At 37.1% G+C, this 22,035-nt stretch overlaps 1 protein-coding gene across 3 annotated transcripts; it reads right to left on the minus strand.

Annotated features, from left to right (window-relative positions):
* Window positions 1-357: 357 nt before the first annotated feature.
* On the minus strand, window positions 358-21,961 carry pds5a (PDS5 cohesin associated factor A). Of its 3 annotated transcripts, none has more exons than XM_043243582.1 (33): window positions 21,825-21,961; window positions 20,934-21,095; window positions 12,900-13,103; window positions 12,617-12,703; window positions 12,340-12,437; window positions 12,125-12,251; window positions 11,956-12,036; window positions 11,676-11,816; window positions 11,482-11,597; window positions 11,282-11,376; window positions 11,026-11,171; window positions 10,236-10,387; window positions 10,006-10,119; window positions 9,764-9,845; window positions 9,261-9,309; window positions 9,023-9,162; window positions 8,735-8,850; window positions 8,041-8,146; window positions 7,668-7,828; window positions 7,423-7,546; window positions 7,121-7,279; window positions 6,964-7,032; window positions 6,742-6,878; window positions 6,515-6,638; window positions 5,742-5,946; window positions 5,530-5,644; window positions 5,258-5,390; window positions 5,059-5,178; window positions 4,896-4,964; window positions 4,244-4,395; window positions 4,063-4,144; window positions 2,282-2,619; window positions 358-780 (listed from the first exon to the last, which is right to left on the minus strand). In XM_043243582.1, the coding sequence occupies exons 2-33, from the start codon at window positions 21,057-21,059 to the stop codon at window positions 777-779; spliced, it is 3,972 nt and encodes a 1,323-aa protein (XP_043099517.1). In that variant the 5' UTR covers window positions 21,060-21,095; window positions 21,825-21,961; the 3' UTR covers window positions 358-776. The 3 variants fall into 3 exon arrangements, with proteins under 3 accessions (XP_043099517.1, XP_043099525.1, XP_043099531.1); XM_043243590.1 differs by lacking the exon at window positions 21,825-21,961 and adding an exon at window positions 21,684-21,818; XM_043243596.1 differs by lacking the exon at window positions 21,825-21,961 and adding an exon at window positions 21,558-21,578.
* Window positions 21,962-22,035: the final 74 nt, after the last annotated feature.

A 22,035-nucleotide genomic window follows, 5' to 3' on the forward strand; every position in this document is an offset into this window, starting at 1 on the left:
ATCGATAGGTATCAAATTGAATTGGACTCGTTTTTGAAACGCATATTTAAAAAAATAGCTTGGGAAATATTAACATGGGGAAGAATGAAACTGAACAGCTTTTCGTATTTAAATGCAAAGGAATTTGAAAGTGTTTCTAAGTATTGAGCCTTGATTTTTAACAAGCTTCATGTAGCAATGACAAGGTGCCCCTTGCAACAGTACGAGGAATTTATGCTCATACACCCAACGGAATAAATAGCAGCATTATCAATCATACAGCCTTGTAGTATTTGCAATTTAAAAAAATTCAAAATGTTCAATTTTCAGCTAATTGAATAACACAAGAGCCTCAATAAATCCTTGCAATCGAAGAAATCTGAGGACAGTATTTGGATTTAATAGAGGATTAAAAGAGGAGAGGGAGATAAAACAGTAAAAAAATCTTTCCAGGTATTTAATAAGCAACCTTAGAGCAGATTAAAACTTTTTTTTTTTCTTTCTTTCAAATGTTTGTTTTTAAAAATGGCTCCGGACAGAGAAGCAAAGAGCAACGTGAACAATTTCAACACAAAACAAAAAAAGAAATTAAAACGAATGAAGAGAAACAGGTCTGTGTTTCTACATACAATTTTGAACATCTGAATCTAAAGAATTCATTCCTCATTCGTCTGAGGTGTGGGGTAGTGACAGTTCAGGTTTGTGAAGAGCGTTTGATGTATTAAGTGGAGGCGTCTCTTCGTTGGGCGTCTCGAACGTTTACTGCCTGACCGTCTTTGTCTTCACACACCGACGCTTTACCTGAAACCAGAAAGATGGATAAATCACTCTACATTACGTAACAGAATGGCATTAGGGTAAACATTTGAAAATGTTCAATTTGTCTGTTCCTGACACCGAGCTGACATACGACAAAAATATATGAAGGAATTAGTGTACCCAAAATGAGCTTAATTCAGTTTCGTGTTTAAAAGCATCAAAATACACAATTAACACAGGGGTGGAGCTGGCAGGAAAACTGCTTTCAGGTCATAAGTTAGTAAAAAAATAAACTTCTGTTCTGTTAGCCTTTCCACTGGGCTTGGAGCATGTGCTCTGCTACTGCATACACAACTCAATTAAATACAAAACAAGTCATACATGCTACTTTTGTCTTACTGTTTTATAGATTTTTTTTAATTAAAAATGTATCCTATTGGAACATTAAGAAATCAAAAGCATAGAGTTAGATACTATAAAAGGACAAGTAAATTACACCTCCACTCATTTTTAGGTCATCTATTCCTCTGAACTGCTCAGGAGTTCAAGGTGACAGTATGACCTCGCTCTCAGACACTCACGGACAGCTCGCCCTGCTCTGCTGAATAGGTGGCTTCTTTCTGTTTGGGGCCTGCTGCAGCCCTGAACTGCTTGCGAATGGCTTCTTCCTGTTGCTCCTGTAGCTGTGCGAGTGAGAGTACGTACTCTGGGCTGGACTCAAACTCTCTCTCTGTCTCCCCTTCACTTCCATATGTCTTCTGAGACACTTGCTGAGCTACCCTCACTGATCTTAGACAAAAGAAACACCTGCCTCAAATTCACATAAAAGACGTCAGTAACGGCTGCAGATGACAAAGTTAGCAGTCGTTCACACCAAGTCTGAGAGCAGAATGTAACATACAACGTTTCGATAAAAAAAAAAAAATTACTCCCATCGATGCAAATGAAATGCAAATGTGTGCAAATTTGCATGGAAGAATAAGTGAAATTCAATCTGGCCGTTGATGTGATCAGTGAAAATCTTGTTTGACAAATAGGGGTGGGTTTATAATTTTTGGGACACAAAAAATATTCTTCTCTGTCCAAGTCAATTCACATACATTAACAAAAGTAAACGTAACTTAAAATAATAAGTCAGCATTTATTTACTCAAAAAGATAGTATAACTATAAAACAAAAAATATTATTGAAATTTAAAATAGTCTTCATTTTAGAAGCTGTTTAAAATGTTAAATGTAAAATGATACTTTCAGTTCTAAAGAACAGCATTTAATGGTAAGTGCTTAAAAAAACTAATTATTTTATTGTGATTTATAATAATAATAATAATAATAATAATAATAATAATAAAGGTAGTAGAAGAACTTTGTTACACACTAAACAGAAAAAAGAAACCTTGAGTTTTCAGAATTGGTGTGAAGGCCTTCATAGAAATGTCAAAAGCAGGCCTACTGGTAACGTGGATACTCTATTCATAGATTTATTTCAAAACTACAACTGACACACCACACACAAAAATAAGTCGTCATTTGCGCTCCGATACCTTTGCAGGTCAATCTGTCTCTGTGGCACTGCTCTTTTCGGTTCTGCTTCTTTCTGCTGTTTTGGTGTCTTGCCACTGATTGAGTCAGCTGAGGCTGCGGTGGCAGGATCCTGGGCAGGTGCTGCTCTCTTCCGGCCCCGTCCGGCCCCTGCTCCTGTCGTAGCTCCAGCCTCTTTATCTGGGGTGGGAACGCCAGCGGCATTCTTAGGGGGTCGACCACGTCGTGGTTTATTGGCAGGGGGCTGTGACCCCGCTGAGGGGTTTGAAGATACGCTGTTCTCTGTGCCGTCACTCGCAGGAGCAGCACGCTTCTTCCCGCTGGGCTGAGCGGTCTCCTCCTAAAAGTTAAAAAAAAAATAAATAAAATAAAAAAAAAAAAAAATTATATATATATACAACTCAAAATAATCAGTTCAGAAAATAAAATTCTGATAAGACACCATATTTTGTTTTTTTTGTGTGTATTTGTAATTTTCAGTTGAAGGACAACAAGAGAAGCGATGTATGATTTTCCTAGCCATTTGTCTAGCGATGAAGAGTCAGACAAAATAATGGGAAGATGCCTGTAGATGAATAATACTTCCTAAAGACCAGGTTTTCTTCACTTTAGTTCTGATGCCTTTGACTCTTAGTAGACCACAGCTACCAAAAGAGCTTACAAACGGCTGAGACAAGAAATGCTATGCCATCCTGTTAGGATGTAAACATACACATGCTTATTACGTCATGGCTGCTGGAGGAGTTTATCATCACAGATTTCCCTCAATATCCAGGGCATTTAGACTTTTGTAAAAAATAAATAAATAAATAAAAAAGGTACGACATTTACCAGGTAAAAAAAAACCCAGAGTACACTTCCGTAATGTAATTAAAGTGCTGTATTTTCACACACTAATTTTGTACTTAATATACTAACAATGTTTCTTTAGTACTTAAGATAAACTTAAGATCATCTAAGTGTACTTAACTGTACAATTTTGAGACACCATGAATGTTTAATTTATTTACCACTTGTATTACACTTGAGTGTACTATTGTATGAAATTTTTTAAAACAAAGATGGTATGTTAAAAGTGCATTTTAGTTCATATTCACGGTGTCTAAAGATAGCACAGTAAAGTACACTTAGATGATCCTACATTTATCTTCAGAAGTACTAAAGAATAATTTTTAGTATATTAAGTACAAAATTAGTGTGTGTGAAAATAGAGCACTTTGATTACGTTATGGAAGTGCACTTTTCTTTTCTTTTTTCCACCCGTGTTGGTGACCTATGCTCATGTCCATCGCGTCCTGTAAGCTTTCATTTGCTGTGGTCATTATATCAGTATTTTATTTTAGTTGTGTATTGTGAGTTGTCTAGCTCACCGAGTGCAAGCATTTTACGTCATCACAATAATGGCGCCGCCACAGTCCAAAATATGTATCAAACAACGTAATGTGTTATATTAAGCCATACATGTATTAACACCCAATGTTCCTTTTAAAGTTTATAATGTATAATGAATTTAGAGCTGAGCGCGGGCATTTTACTTACTGGATTAACATTTACATTGCCCGTCCTATTTAGGTTTTTTCTAATTTGTAATAAGTTGATTGCAAAGTTAAAATACAACAGAACAATAAAATAATGCTATTAATGTCCATTTAAAAATGTATTTATTATGACCTTTTATTTCTGTTTTTGGTTATGCACCTGTCAAAAATCTTTATTTCTGCCCTTTTTTTTTTCTTTCTTTGAACCAGTTCCTTAGTTTTAGTGTTTACATGCAATCTCTTACCTTTTTTACAGCTGCTTTTGTGATTACAGGGTTCTCTTCATTCTCTCTCGCCCCGGTTTCTGAGGCCTCAGAACTCACATCCCTTTATGATATAGAAAAGGCAAATTGATAAAGAACCTGTTGCAGTACAGTTTAATCAGCACAGCGAATGAGAAGTGAAGAAGTTCAGATAAGCCCAAACCTGCTCTTATTTGTTGCAGGTGAGCTGGGTTGAGAGTTGGTGCTTGCGTTGCTGACTGTGTCAGAGGTGGGGGTTTTAATGTACGGTCGGCGAGCGGTTACCGTTAAAGGTTTGTTCACTGCCCCCAGCACGCCTGTCTGCTTTGGTGGTTGCTTTAATGGAAATATATAAATAAGCATGTGTAAAGTAACACGGTCAAGGCATTCATTTCTTAGTTACTAGTTAATTGTATCTTTTCGAACAAAAGCAATGCTGCTATGTCATCGATCCCTGTGTGCAAAACTCCCAACTACTTTTAACTTTACATGACTAAGATATACCAATACTGTGAAATATTGGATATTTTTAAAAATAATATAAATTTATTCCTGGCAAAGCTGGATCTTCAGGGTCACACAATCCTTTTAGCATGTCAATTTGACCCTCAAATATTTTCAGTGTTGAAAACACAACTATTTTTGAATAGCTCTATTTGCAATAAATCAAAAGTGACAGTAAGCTTTTAAACTGGATTACTTTTTAATTGTGTAAAATACAGAACACCTAAATAAATAAAATCTCTCTTACATAATATAAAACTTACTGTACTCCTCAATTTTAGAAATGTATCAGGTTATTACTCGCATACGGTTGCAGATTTGACATAACCTACCTGGATTTTTCCTGTCTGCAGAACAATTTTGGCTTCTGGTGACAAATATTCTTTATCATTGATAAAATCCTGTAGAGAGTAACAGACAGAATGAGTTTCATAGTCAGTTACTTTGCTTCACATGCAAAGTGTCACTGCAGGAAACCAGAGAGGTTGTTATTACCTTATCAGGTGGGGTAAAGAACTTGCTAGGCAGCACAGGATCTTTTGGGGAGTCCAGATGACATGAAGTGCTCTTGTTTGCGATCACAAATAACGCCACATCACACACGATGTAAAGTTTCTGTAAATACATGAGAAGAAGAGTTAAAAATAGAAATATTCAGAAATATATTATGCAGAGCAGTTTAATGGTGACAAACCTCATTTGCCTTTGGGTCATCTGGGGCCTGGGCATCTTTTGTTTGTTTGATGTTCTCTACCATCTTCCTCAGGAAAGAGTGACTGTTATTCTCATTCTTGGTCATCAACACCTCCAGCATGAACCACAAGCACCTGGAGAGAAAAATACCCCAACAACATCTGAATTAGTCTGAATGTAACCTAAAACATACATCCTATGAGAAAATTAGTGTCTGTGTGAACTCATTATGAGCTGAAATAAAGAGTTTGTCGATGCGATTAAAACTCATACTCTTTGACGTCTCTGAGCTGCTCTAAATCCTGTGGTTTGGTAAGGTCTGGATCATGAGCTAAAAGATGGATCATGTATGGCACCACATATTCTGGCAGGAGAGACAGCAGCTTTTCTGTAAATCAAACACAGGATATAGATTTAGATCATGGCCATTCAAGCAATTCCTAAGTACAACACATGTTATACCAAACACCGGAAACTGTATCTACCATGGGCCATGGGGTTCTGTTTGATGTATTCTCGACGGACACTGATGTTTTTAAGCAGGCACTGTCGGGCATGAGCACGGCGCTCTTTCACTGGGTCTTTAGCACACAAAGCAAACACAGCCATGTACTCCAGCGGCAACAACAGCTTCACCAGAGCAACATGCAACTTCTGAGCAAAGATCTGGCGCACCTGATAACACTCATCCTATAAAGAGAGGGGAAAGGGAAGGAAACGCGTGAAAATGTGAAGTTGTGGCTAATACATACTAATTAAGCTATTCTGTGCTTCTGTACTTTTTAATATTAAGATTTTTAATATATAAACCAATGAATTAGTAGAGCAAACTATATTTACATTACATTGGCCATGGCCACTCAAGACCTTGGGATTATTAGCACCACTATCTACAAGGAAATCCTTAGAAACACATAATACATTAGCATCATTTAGTTAACATTCTGTATATTTCAGCTTTGGCCGATATTGGATTTTATATCGCTTATTTCACCTAGTTTTACATTAACAGTTCTTTTCAAATAAGCATTAAAATGAAACAAGTAAAATTTAATGCTTATCAAATCTAACGATGAATTTACATTTTTCATACTATACACAATCTTCATATTCCAAAACATTTAACATTGATTTTAGTTTACAGGTTTTATTTGGACAAAACCGTATCGAATTTTAAAGCCAGTCGTTAATAATTAAAAAAAAAAAAAAAAAAAAAAAATGTAATTCAATTTACGTTCCATACGTGTGACCAACTTACATTAATGACGAGTCCACAGAGCTGGAACTGTTCTGGAGTGATGATGTCATGGTAACAAGGCTCTTGTGCCAGTTTCATGATGGCGCTCCCAGCTGCAAGCCTCAGCCGAGACATGTCAGACTTGCTGTGTCCACAAACACACTTGTTAGGGGCCTTTTAGCCATATCAGGGCAGCTTTCGAAATGATATACAAAAACCACAAGGGGACCTTGACACCCAGTTAGTACCTGATCTTTTTCTGCTCAGTAAGGTCTCCCTCGCTGACCAGCATGGCTGAGAGGAGTCTGAGGGTAGAGTTTGCTGATTTGGACTGATTATTCTTCATTCCCAGCAACCAGCGGACCAACAGCTTAATGGCTTGCACCTGGTAACACTCGTGGATATTAACACACACACACACACAAAAATCACCAAGAGATGTTGTTTTCAGACTGATTACTTCATTTTACCTTAGCCAGCACTTCAGGAGAAACCTCATCGTCAGCTGTCCAGAGCCGCCCATTTTTGTTTCCTACAGACTGAAAGGCAGAAAGGGCTCATTTAACATGAAAGTTCATAAAACCATTCATACGTGTTCAAAGCAGAACCCCACATCAATATGCTCACTCTGTCATTCATCAGAAGGTCCTTCACAATAAAGTTGGCTACGATTGACTTCATGGGTGACGCAAACTGATCTGGGGCCAGCATAGAAATGTGTCCAAGAGAGACAAGTGGAGTGATGAGCTGTTCTGGCACGTCTGCATTCAGACTGCGAGACAACGGCTGGAACAAGACACAGAGACAGAAAAGCATGTATGAAAAATGATTACGCAACACAAAAATTACCTTCTTCTAATTACCGTAATATTCACATAATCCGACAGTCAAAGAGTGAGCATTTTAGGAAAAATGCTTTTGTGCACTACCTCAAATATCTGAGCTAACTGGACCTCTTTGTTGTGAAAGATGGCATGGATGCAGTGGACTGCCTGTTTGGCCTGGTGAGGGGTGCCTCGTTTAGCTTTCTGATGTAATATGGGAATTAGAGTCCTGCACAGAAAAAAACAACATTTTACTACATCAAACTTTTGTATTTGATTTTAAATGAAGTTGACGAGACTTGGTGCTGGTTCTAAACAGTTGCTTGTATGAATGTGGGAGTTGTTCCTACGAGCGAATCTGTGGCAGTTCTGTTTCAATCTTTTGTCCTGTGTTTCTGAAGATCTGTATTGCTGCTTCGGCTACTTTATCGTCCTCCATCTTCAGACACTGCAGCAAAGACTCGTATGTCTCAGCTGAGTGGAACGCAGTGGGGTGAGTAAATGACAAAACCTAAGAGAGACAGAACAGCGAACTTGCATTAAAATAAAACAAAAAACAACAACAACAATTGCAAATGAGTCAAAGACACTTCGTATTAAGAAAAGCATATACAACTATTTATTTTTTTATTAAAGTGACTGCACGTCTACATTGTATTTCAATCTCTTACTTTAAAAACAGCCAGAAATCATATTTTAGGCATTTACAGTTACGAACAGTACCTTGAGTAGCTCAAGTCCAGCACGAATGGCAGTATCAGGGGTTACTCCCTCATCTTCATCATCAGCAGTGCCCTCGATTGACTTATTCAACAGTTTAACCAGGGCGCTGCACACACACACACACACACACACACACATCACTGGTGATCCATAAAGTCCACACAATACCTGTAGTTACACTACTCTATCACTAGGTGTCTCACCCATAACAAGCTATTCAGACTGTTACACAACCGTTGAAAGGAAAAAAGCACATGGCCCATATTGCACTTATCGCTCTCCCACTCAGTCAGTTTCTCTTCCCTTCTCATTCATGTTGTCGCTTTACATCTGCAGGTGCACTGATAGGAGTTCATATCCGATATTGCTGTTCAAACAAAGTGCATTCTTTCCGACTGCGCTTCATCCTGCACATTTCCAATTTGCTTTTCTGACTTGAGTTTTAAGGCTGATTGTCTGCAGTTATTCTGCAGGTGCTCAAATTGGAATTTATTTGGGCATTATAGTCTATGTACAGTATGTTTACAGTAGCTGTTACAATAATGACACTTTATTGACGGCATTTGCTGAAAATAATGGACTCATTCCTCACAACAAAAAAAGTATAATATTAAAAGTATTGCCAAATTCATTTGGATGCATATTCATTCATTTTAAAAAAAATTCTAATCTGCCATTCAACCTTATTGCCTACCTGATGGCCTCGGAGTCGATGTGCACTGGTGCGATTCTCTCCAGCAGGAATTTCACCATCTCCAGGAATGGGTTTGTGGGCTGCTTGGGGAATGTCAGCTTCCGTGTGATTTCCCTCTGAAATTAAAAAAAACAAATGATGATGAGTTATCTGTGTAATACTACTACATACTGTTCTTTAAAACAGGTCTTAGTCATATGCATTTCATACTTTATATATGGCAACTTATGTGAGCTTGGAAAGTGCAGTGTTAAATGTAATTGGTGGAGATAGTATTTTTAAACTTACCACACACTGTTCAGCCTGCTTACATGAGCAGGTAGGGCTGATGAGCTGCTCAAGCTGAAGACGGAGTTTCTCATCTTCACCCAGAACCTGATTAAACTTCTTCATAAAGTCCTGAGCTTTACCTGGATCTGGGAGATTCTCTGGGAATGAGAGGCACAAATTACTAATTGTAAAATATTTAGGTTTTACTAACTATCAATTTACAGGCATATACTTTATATAAATAATATGCGCTTACTAGCAATGGTCATAAGTTTTCCAAACATGGCTGTGGTGTTTGCTTCAGACTGCAGGAAGAGAAAAACAAGTTTATTCTTGCATTCTTAATATTTTTTTTGTCAGTGTCTATCAATCATACCAATGCTTTGGCATAAAAAATAAATGTTGCTTAAGAAAATGAAATACTGAGACAACATATTCTTAATGGATATTTTTAACAGTATGCACAAGAAATGGCTCACACCATGCAAAAACACTTCAAGTAGTAGGTGCAAGCTTCAGCAGAGTTGAAGATTATCAGTAAGAAGAAATTTCTGTCTGTTGTGACAATTCTGGAATTTCTAAATTTGATACAATATCTTAAAATATTGGTATTCGATTTTGACTATTTTTAACACCACTAAGGAAAACTGTCAGAACATTAAATTCTAAAATCTATGGTTAATCTAAAAATAACAATATTTCTAAGACAGAAGTATATTATCTTACAAATATTTGAACATTAGTGTTTGTGCAACTTACTGTAGGCAATTTGTGCAAGTCCAGCAGTTCTCGAACAAGCCCTCTCAGCATATTCTGACACTTCCACATTTCATTCAGTGCTCTGAAAAAACAATGAGATGTTCTCTGCTTGATATAATTAAACACACAGTGAGATGACTGCCGTTTAAAAAAAAAAGTGATACTGTCCAAAGCAGTCAGATGAGAACCAGAGACTCTCTCTGCAATCTGATAAGCTTTTAAAACCGTCGAAAAAAACTCACTTGACTGCGTTAGTGTCCAGGCAGGCATAAAGGTAGTACAGACACTTCATCTTCTCCTCAGTCTCCAGACTGTGAGGAACCATGTACTGTGCAAAGATCTTCTCCACCAGCAACCTATTACAAAAGCACACTTTAAGAACCTGACGCCTTGATATTAGGTATGCTTCATTGCTAAATGTCAATGAATTAGTCAAATCAGATGAAATAATTTGTGTGGGCATGACTCCTACTTGTCATCTATGCTGTTCTGGTAGTAGATGTGTAAGAGTTTGTCTTTGATCCAGCTGATTTTCAATGCGGACTCCTTCCCGGCCTCATGGTGCAGACAGTACTTCTTATAAAGCTGAGCCAACCCCATCATTGCCTCTTTACGGACACGCCACTGAAACAAACCGTAATAATTACATTTACATTACTGTGGTTCTCTCAGCTCCCTTTTCATTTACACTCAATTTAAAATAATATAGAAATACGAGTTTATCAAATCAAAATGGAATTTACTGTATATTCTCTAATATAGGTCATTTTATGTTGTGACAAATTCTAAAGCAACTGTATAATGCACTTAATGTCAAACACGCAACACATGGGCAAAGCACACATAAAATAAAAGTTTTTGTTCACATATTTTTATCATGCATATACGTTCTGAATTACTCCAAAATGGCAACAAAAGATGTAACTCGGGGGAGAAGAATGGTTTAAGTTATTAAAAGGTACTCTCGTAGTGTTACAAAACTAAAGTTGAGCCACGGATGTGTTCTGGACCTGGAAACATTCCAGTTGTGTTGCTGTCTATGGAGGGTCAGACAGCTCTACGATTTCATCAAAAACATTTTAACATGCGTTTCGAAGATAAAAGTCTTGCAGTTTGAGTAATTAATGACTGAAGTTTAATTTTGATGTACTAGGAACTAACCCTTTAAAGACTATACAGTACTTTTTTATATTGCAATGTGCATCACTGAAGAAAAAAAAAATCATGCAACTGGGTTTAAGAAGACTTTGCATCTTTCTTACCCGCTTGTCCAACATCCTTTCTCTGACAAAGCCCAAAAGCTGATCATTCACCAGGTTCAGATCTTTCTTCCCTGCATTAATGATGGTCACAATGACATCATGCCTGATTGCCTCCTCTGGGTCATGTGATCTCACCTTCAGAAAATCTGAAGTGAAAGACAGTTACACAATAGGTTTTATGAATCAAGCAATGCTTAAAATAAAAAGAAAAAATTAAATAAAAACAAATCTGTAAACGCCACAATCCTGAACACACCAGTAAGATCCTTGGCAAGGTCTGGGTGGTTCATCAGGCAGTGGCTAGCAAACTTCACACACTCCAGTCTCACAGGAACATGGATGTCATTGAATCTTTCGTAGGAAAACAAGAAGAAAATCAGATTTCAATGAACCCTCAAATTAAAAATACTGAAATTCTGTCTTTCAGGAAAATTTTCAATGGTATGAAGCTATCACCTTCCCAGAAAGCACTGCCAGAGTGGGCGATTCTGAGTGGCCAGTTCAGAGTCTTTTGCCCCAAACAGTTTAGCCAACAGTTTCACCACAGCCAACCTCTCTTCTCCATCATTACTCTAAACACACAACAAATGATTAGTCTTGCAATAAAAGGATTTCTATGCAAGCTGATAAGTGAATGTGCATTAAGTCACCTTTAACTTGAACTCAAGTTGTGGCATCACAGAGACGAGGAGCAGAGGGTCGATTGCAAAGAGCTCCTGAATGAGGTCAAATACATGCTCAGACAGATCACTCACAGAGGACTTTCCCATCACCAACACCTGATTAAAGAACTACAGAGAAAGATAAGAGATTAGTGAAGAAAGTCAATAAAACATCTGACGTAACTTGTTGTCTTAAAAAGGCACTGAACTCATTACATCACTGAAATGTACTAAACTGAAAGGAAAAATGGATGTTTTTGTAACTCACTGAGGCAATGCAGGTTTCGATGGTCTGAACTGTTCTCTTTAGAAGAGTCTTGGCGAGGTCATATGCCTGTTTATTCAAGTTCTAAAGCACAGAAAGAGGTACAACCACACACTGGTTAGCCACCGTAGACTGGACTGGTAAATGAGACGTTATAATAATGTTTGCCTACTTTGTGAGCAGGGATGAGGTTGATGAGGATTGTGTCCAGCAGCTCTTGTGTCACTCCATCTCCCTCCATGATGATGGAGCTCATCAGGTCCAACATGTGCATCTGCACCTTCTGATTATGGCTGTTACTGGAAGAGGAAAAAGTCCCAATCAAAAAAAAAGGACTACAGCTGTGTAACAGAAGAGACAATTCAACTGACTTAAAATTAAACTCACTTGATGACAGAAAAGAGGGTTTTGAAGAGCTGGATGAAGATCTCGTTACAGTCCTCCAATTCAAAACAGATGTTGTAGGACTTCACCCATGCCAGGTTCTGTGGAAATGAAAGTTCAACATATTAGCCATGACAATTAAATTACAGGCTTAAATCTTAAATGAACAACAAACTGGTAAATATTGCTATGGTGTGTCTTGTACTCCCACAAACTTGAAAGTCAATTTAAATATAAACAACTAGTTACTGGTGAAAACACAGCAAAGAAAGCTACTCACCTCTAATAAGTAAAAATATCTGTTAAACTGAGGGCTCTTGGTGTCCTCTAATCCCTTCAACTGCCGTGTAATGAAGAGAAAGATTTCCTACATGGACAAAAAGAAACTAATTACATATCTTTACCTCAATTCTGTGTTGTTTCAAAAGACATCTTAACACGAGCTGCAATTTTAAAATCGGTTTCAAATGATACATTTTTAGTGTAAAGTGTAAGCAAGAGGTCAGTTTATCAAAGTCATATGTGAGATTTGAGGTTTATATATTCTTCAGTACATGTCATACCTTGAGCTTGTCATGTGAGGTGTATGGGGCCTCTGGAGCATAAATCCTGAAGATGTCAGCAAGACAGCAGGCCACAAGTAACCGTACATCCTTGTTGGGGTTTCGCAGGAAAAACTCAGAGGCCAAGTGAAGAGCCAAAGCCAAGTACTGCTGCTTTTCCTCCTCCGAGTCTTGATCCATGTCCATATATGTCTTGACCACCAGCTTAAGACAGAAAGGCGTCATTTAATGCCTGTTTGCAGTAACTCTTATACAAAGAATAAAATATCTCAAACTATTTAATGAATCATTCTGTAAAACACAAGTCTCTCCAAACTTTGGACACAATCTACCTGCTTTTACACATTTCATAACTATAAAACCTATTAAGTTTAAACTCCATTTCTCAATTTAACAGACAATTTTTAGGACATAACCACTATTAACAAATTAGAAGCACCTGGACAGCATTACATTAACATTCAATAAATCTGCATCAATGAAGTGAATGGAACGCATCCATCTACCTTATTTTTAAAAGGTAAGACATTTTTTATTGTTATTAACAAAATGAGTTAAGAGCAAAAAAATAGTTTTACTGCATTTTTGCAGACATATGAATTGCTACCAAATCAGCACACACCAATGTAGCAGAAGATGCCTACTCTTCGACATGACAGAGAACAAGACACTGAAACTGACAGCCCTCAAAACCCTGCCTGTGGCAGACAACAGTAAAGCACCACTCTTTCCTCCATATTATCAGTACAAACTCTACAAGCTGTAAGCTAAGTTCAACACTAATGCGTTTTCATTTTAAAAAGCATAACTTTGGAGTAGTGAGGATGCCAGGAGTAACTATGGCAGAGTTTCTGAACTTTGAAAATGGTGACTTCTGGAAATGTTGCAGACCCCATTTTATTTGAAAAACTCCAGTCATGTCAGTGTTGACTGACCAAAATGGAGACTTTTGTACACAAAGGCATGGCTGCCAACTTTTGCTCCCTGATTGGGTTTACTAGCTCCATTAGGGCTTTTAGCTCATTTTAATGATATTTATTTAAATATAAATACAATATCAACGCATCATGCACGGAGGTCACATGTGCATACCCTGGACATTGAGGACTTTATTTTGAAAACTTTTTATCCAAGTGAAATAAATTATTTTAAGAAGCCCAATTACTTGGAAATAGTTATTAGAAAGTACACAAAAATGATTGGCTGATGAGTGTATAAAGAATGCCGGTATATGGAATATCATGCTATACTGTTTGTAGGACACATGCTTGTCTGTGGAACATAAAATATATTGCTATCTGGTATTGGTCAAAATGAAACAGATTTTTATAAAAAGATAAATAAAAAAGTGCAGGGTGGAGACTAGGGGTGTGATATAGATATATCATGTGATATATATATATATACACATATACACACACACACACACACACACACACACACGTTGTTTAAACAATGTGTGATCTGACATTGTTTTTTTGCTAAATACTCAAAACACCTACAGAGTGCATGCATACATCACATGAAATCTAAATTAATTCGAATGCAGGGATTAAAGCAAAAAAAAAACTCTTTTCTGGGGGCAGAGCACATGCAATGACTGTGGTAAAATTTTAAAAAATACTACGGCAAAGTTATTGCTTTCCTTGCTCAGTGTTTTTTTTATGAATATATGGCTGTCTTCACATTAAGAGATCATGTGTGAACAGCAACAGGACATTCTCAAAAATCACAGAAAATTTGTTCAGGCAATCATATCGTTCTTAAGGAGATGGCATGATTATTCCGAGTTGTTTACAAAGCTCTGCTGATTTTAATTAATTCTTCCATATAAATGTGCTATATAGAGACGCACTTCTCCGTTCATCAGGGCTGCTACTCTGCTATTATATACACACCATTATTCTAGCTAGTAATGTTAGTTTGGTTGCGAGTGAAAGTTATGCTCTCATACCATTAGTCGGCGAACTCACTGACTCAAAACCGCCATTTCTCCTTTTATTAGGAAACAACACCATGTCTCTGTGCAGAAATACACAATTTTCATGTAATAAGTAGGCCATCAGCACCCCCCTACCGTATTAGAACTTGCTTTAGGACCCGTGGGAGTCTGCCACTTCAGACTATTACAGTTTACTCTTTCATACACTGAACGTGTCATTCTGTACTGTACCAAAACAGCCAGTCAATCTAATCGTCTTTCAGACAAAACTTTGCTTCAAGAATGAGCCACACTGCTGACGGTATCTAATCACTAGCACCCTGCGCACGAGTGAGTTAATGTATTCCTCTTATCGGCAAGACATATAGGCATCATTTTTGCAAATCAAGGTGATGCCGATTTTTTTTTTATTATTTAAAGCCCATATCGTCAGATTCCAATAATATTGTGCATCCCTAAACCACGGATAATTTTGTGTCTCTAAACATGACAGTAATTCGTTCCTCAATAAAATCAACCATTTAAATTATTTAGTTCAATAACGACTTATTTACAGTCTTACTGCCACCTACCCGTGGTTTTAATTTCACATTCAGAATATCTATTATTTAAACAATTTCAAATATCAGTATTAATTAAAATATTTTGCATAAAGAATGCAACAGTTAATTCTGATGATCAATGAGTCCTTTCTGCAGATCTCATATTTCAGAAGCACTTAACACTTCTAATTCTAGGACCCAGGAGAAATGATTCTCTACTTTCTACCTCTCTCTGGCGCCTATGAGTGTGTGTGTGTGTGTGTGTGTGTGAGAGAGCATGTTTGGTAATGTGGGGGAAGGGCAGCCTGTGCTCTGAGCTCAAGAAAAGCAGTTGAGCTTCAGTCAAAACAGCACACTGCCAAAAGCAGGAAGGCCAGAAGTAGTCACTCCATTTTCCCTTCAAAGGACTCTGATACTTCTCCCAAAGAACAACATTTTTTACACATTTAAAAAGTAAGTACTACACAAAGCTGGAATATATAAAATACAGCTTATATATATATATATATATATATATATATATATATATATATATATATATATATATATATATATATATATACACACACACTTTATAAACTGATTGCTGCAAAGAGCCCATAGTTGTTTAATTCATTAAGGACTAATGAGATAAAAAAAACAACTTGTCACTATTAATTAATTTATTTATTTTTTGGAGGGTAGGGGTGGGTGGGTTGGGGTGTTGCTGACTGACCTAATTCATGTTTAGTTCACAAGAAAGAAAGCCTCATCACAATGTTATTTTCTACAAAAAGTTAACATGTTAGGTAAAAGGGTATTTAATGGTATGCTGAAAACATCTGTCTATTCAGTACTGCCATAATGGTTGTGTGTGCCAAAAACATTAAGAAACAATATATGACACACAAGTTCATATGTAAGACTGCAAAGCATTTCAGAGACGGTCTACAAGTTGCACTTGAATGCGTAACAGTATTAAAAAAAAAAAACACTCAAAGGCAATGGCTTACGAAGCAAATAGCAGGAACCATTTCGTACTACCCAAACTAGTACCCATTTTACAGTGTGTGCAGGAAATAGGATGATTTTAGTTCCAGGAACCAAATGAGCTCCTAAAAAAGTACTAGGAACTATTAGTCACGTAAGTGTACGTTGATTGGCCAAACACGAAAATGCCCTCACCCCGCCATGATTTAAAAACATATACTGTGTAGACATTGTGTGTGTGTGTGTGAGAGAGAGAGAGTACATACATACTCATGCACCCCTACTCCAAAGAATGAAAGTATTAAGAGAATATGGCAGCACCAAATTGTACATTACATTTTTGTTTGTAATTGAAACCAATAAAGAAAAATCCAAAACCCCATGCACACATTTATCTGTTATCACACGTATGCGACAGGGTTGTCATGATACCATAAAAATGTCTTACAATACTATACCAGCTGCCAGTATTGTGTTAATATAATTCAATTCTACAAAATAAATCAATTTTCTAAATAAATAGATGTAAACAGACTTTTAGAAAGATGTTACTCTAAATACTTCATTAATGTGAATGAATGACTGGCTATTATCCATTTAGACTGTATTTATTATATGTAATTTGCCTACTTTTAGTTTAGCAGGTGGCAGCAAGTGTTCCAAGTTTGGATCATGCTTGATCAGTCATTCAAATGATTCTTTCAAAATCTCTGAATCCTTTAGGATCAAGTCAAATTACTGTTCAGATTCAACAACAGAAACAAAACAACAACTGCATTCTTGACTGTTCTCATATTGCTGAACTGTCAACTTGTAATGTTTCTGCTGGCAAGCCTGTTCAAATGGATGTATTAAACAGTGTTCCTGCTGTGCATACATGTCTTATAGCCCAGGTATACCAAAAAACGCAATGCCACCGCAGGTATTTCTATGCTTTAATATCACGATACTACTGTGGCACCAGTACATAATGCTAATCTTCAGGCAAGTTAAAATAGATAAACTAATTAGCTATTCAATGTTACATTTTTAAAATGCTGAAAAAAAAAAAAAAAAAAAAACAGTAATCCAAACAATATTAAGTTGCTTTCAGAGAATAAAGATGTATCTTATGACTAACCCAATTTCACAGTTTTTTATAATTAACTAGCAAGCCTTTAAAGCACAAACAAATAATGTCCTTTTGTGATAAGTGCAGTGTCTTGTGAGTGTAACTACTGCTGAAACAACATTTGATGCAAATGTTATATTTGGAGCTGGTACACATAATGAATCCAGTGCATTGCTTGAGGTAGATGCTGTGTTTTGTTAGTAAATGTTTCATTATATTACTAGTGTTGCCTAGTTTCTTCACTAATAGACTACTGCATTTAATCTGACACTATCGTGAGCCCATACTTTTGAAGGTTTCACTCTTTCCACCACTGGTGCACATGGGCATGGATATCACATGCACGCCGAGCAAACGTCAGCCTTGAGAAAATTTGCATGATGTGTACCTGATAGATCTACTGAACCAAAACGGGAATCAAATCGCATTGCAAGCTTGTGAATGAGAATAGAACTGAATCATGAAAACAGTGGCAGAACCCAGCCCTAATTAAATGGTTTTAAAATGTAATAATGCAGATTTTTCTTCTTTAGACGATCAGAGCTCCCACACTTTGGTTAACTTTAAATTCAAGGACCTTTCAAAGACTTTCCAGGTCTAATACCCTCAAATTCAAGGACTTAATCAGAGTATCTTAGATCATTTGAAATTTACGTTGAAACATCTGATGCAAATCACACTTTATTTTACATACATTATCATATGTTGTGTGTTCTTTTAGCCTTTACATTTATCTACATATTTTTGATATTAACCTCATTTACTTAAACATTGTTTACATTAACAGCTTTACTGTAAATTGAATTAATTTGTTATCAAACAAATTAATTTACATTGCACTATTACAACCAGATTAAATGTTATGAGGTTAGTTTTAAATTCAATTTTGAATAAACAAAATAGAAACGTGGGGGGATACATACATTTAAAAATACTAACCTCACCAGTAGGTGGCGGTAAGCCATTTAATTATTGTCATTTATTTAACCATTCGCTAAATCAGTCGGCAAAAAAATTCTTTGTTTGGAGCTCTTTTAGTTGGTGAAAAAACAAAACAGTCAATAATGTGTCTAAAATACAAGCATCCCAATGAAGCGACTACTCAACTACAACCAATGTGCCATTTGCAATTGTGAGAAGAATATTCGGCAATTAGCTCCCTTGTCATGGTATGTTGCTTAAGCACATCATGTTAGAAATTTAAAAAAAAATGTAGTATTTTGAAATTTTAACAGTAATATTTTGAAAATGTTGCGGTTTTCCCCTCCACCATTAGCGCTTGCTGATTGGTGCATAATGCATTCTGGGATACCTGTCTGCCTCAAGTTCGCACAAGTCTTCTCTTGATGCATCCTTGATAAAAGGGGTGACTACTTGAACGACTACTGATGATGTTTCACAAGTGCACAAGTCCGCAAGTTCAGACAAGAATGCATATTGAGAAATGGCTTTGGTCTATAAAAATCTATGAAAGTGATTACTTAACCTACAAAACCATCCTTTATTATAGGCATTTGGGAGTATTATAGCCTTTTGCCTATAAGCTTGCCGCAAAGAATGCCACTGCCGACTGCCATCTCCACAGTAATGGACATGTCTTTAATAGAGAAATGCACTAGACATGAGCTACATATTCAGAGAAGTCAGATCATTATTTTATTTAGTTTACAAGCTTTCTGCAGATTTCTTTCTTACATCTGTGAGCTGGTCCATTTACAATAGATTTTCTTTACCGTGTCATACAATAAATGAGATAATACACCCACACTCTTCATTAACATTTAAATTGTGCGATCTCATTATTCACAAAAATAACAACATATTATCGGTCATATTTACTATTAATCGCCCAGCTCTCCCCGTTATTGATCTAGCACCCTCTCAGCATCCGCTTTCGAAATTCTCTGGTTCTGCCCTGCCACTAATAGTTGTCATAACACATTAGCAGGCTGAAGGGAATAATATTGATTTTTTTCAAGAAAACTTCACTCGCAGCCGTTGGCATGTGTTTTGCGAATGAGCTGCACAAACCCCTAAATGAATCTGATTAATCGGCGATTGATAGCTTTAATCAGTTGCATCACGTGTTGACAATTAACCCTAGTATGAATAAAAAAATTCTTAGTATGAATAAAGAGGAAAAATTAAGTGCTTGCACAAGTCAGATTTGACTGATGACGAGGGATGGCCTACAAGACCACAGTGGAGAATTTTCTAATCAACAGATCCAAAGCTCACTGACAAATATCTTATATCATCAAATGCACTCCCTTTACACAGAATGGGCATGATCGCGAGACAGTGGCTCCCTGGTATGAGAAAATTATATGCAATATTAGAATGTTTGCGACAATGGGCAGGACGAGACAAAATTTGCAGGAGCAGCACATACACGTTGTCACGGTTTAAAATTAGTGAGAAGACTCAAAAACTCAAAACAAAACTGCCATGAATCTTCCATTCATTTTTTTTATATCGATATTGCATTTTTGAGAATCAATACAATTTCGGCAAACAAAATATTGTAATACTCAAGTGTATCGATATTTTCTTACACCCCTAATAATAAATCCTGCACTTGAAAATCCTGCACTGAACTTTATAAACTATCTGCACTGAATGGGTGATGTCAAAATTAGTATATCAACATCACAATATTTCCACAATCAACTCCAAATCCATCAATTAACACGTCTTTAATCAATTATTCATTAAGACATTTTTTTTCACTTCTGGCAATAATAGTTCATAATCCATTTGTTCCATTGAAAACTGCAGATTGTATTCTCACATCAAAAACCACGATCATATTTTTTAGGATTGTATTTTGTTTGCAGATTGCTTTTAAACTGTATTTTTGGATGCTTTTTCTCCCAATGAAGAAGGCAATATTATAGACTTAGCCATAGGCAACACTTTGAAATAAAATGTTTTAACGATTGGTTCATTTATCACAAACACATAGCTTTTAGTTTCACAAGATGTTACGTGACGGACTGCAATTGTGTTGTGAATCATTGTGATATTTGCGCGAGCTATTTGTTTAACCTCTAGCCTCTGTGTTCATTGCTGAGCAATAGCAATGATAGCTGCATTTACCAAACAATGTAAGTGAACTATTAATGGTCCGTGTACGTTCACCAAACGCCCCTTGATGAGTCAAAACAATTTAACTAGAACTAAACTAGGCTAACAAATGCCATTTAACCTGTTTCAGGAAATTATGTGACTGCTTGTCATCAAGTAAGAGTACAGACAGTATACAACATTATGGCCATCCAGTCTAACTCATCTTCAGAAGGGGGAAATTAAAACATGTTTTTATATTTATATTTACACACACACATTTTTTTTCCATTACTATTTGAATAGCGTTTCCCTGTGAAGTAGTTCGTTGGTAACTTCTATTAATTAAACCAGCTATAAAGCATGGCATATTCCCGTGATGTGATTGCGCTGGTCACCCTTACCTTGAGTCGTTTGACGACTTCATCGTTGCTGATTTTATCAGTGATCTCTTTGACACCCAGTGGGTAGGTGATCTTTCCGTCCCCCGCCGGTCTTTGCTGCTGAGGCTGCTGCGGGAACTCCATCATCCTTCTCCAGACAGACAGACGGTCCTCTACTGGCCTCTATAGGCAACAACACTAAAGTTCAGCACACAAACCCACCACACCACTACAAAAACACTAAAAAACACCTTATGCGCTTCCGTTTAGTGCTCTCTGGGTGTGTAGCTAACATCCCTATAACCGTGCAATGACACGAAAACCCTGCAGACGACAGTTTGCCGGAAAATCCAGAAAAAAAACACGAAGCTAATGAAGCTAATAGCAGTACTAGCCTGAGAGCTAACGAGACCCGCTCCGCTGCCGCGCTTTTACTCTAAAACGAAGTATCTATTCATTTAAAGCTCCCATGACAAGAGTCTCCACATATTACCCACGTTCAGACATAACCATACTACTTGGATAATAAAACAGCGTTTAAAAGCACCTCAGAGAGTAAAAGAGCTTCATGAGCCGCTATTGGCCTAGCCGTCAGCTCCAGGCCTCAAACTATTCACCAAACACACAGCCAACACTCACATTTACCTAATAAAATCCCAAGCAGCCGCTTCCTGTGACCCAAAATGCATTTATTCCATATCGCTCACTAGACACTACTCCACTACGGACGTTATCTTAACTTTAGACGGTAAGAAAATCTGAAATGTTTACTTGTTTTCTCTGTACAAGTTCACTCAGCGAGGCAAACAGCGACCACCAACTTGATCATCCCACACAAACTGTTTGAATTAAACTCCCTCGAGCGACCCCAGTTGCCTTACAACCGCCTGCAGATCATTCCCCGGTCATTACCTCACAGACAAGTCGTTGTTTTAATTCATGAGTCGGGTTCGGGTTCGGATTTGGGTGTTTTTTTTAGTTTAGGGTACAAAGCTCCGTCTCTTTCATACAGGGTTGTGTGAACGTCCTCGCGTGGAAAGTGGAAGCGCAGCGACCCCATTGGCTGAAAGGCGGTATTACAGCGCGCCGAAGGAGGGAGAAAAATTACCGTACAGCTTAAAAA

The sequence above is a fragment of the Puntigrus tetrazona genome, chromosome 1 (genome assembly GCF_018831695.1).
Source record: "Puntigrus tetrazona isolate hp1 chromosome 1, ASM1883169v1, whole genome shotgun sequence".
NCBI lineage: Eukaryota > Metazoa > Chordata > Actinopteri > Cypriniformes > Cyprinidae > Puntigrus > Puntigrus tetrazona.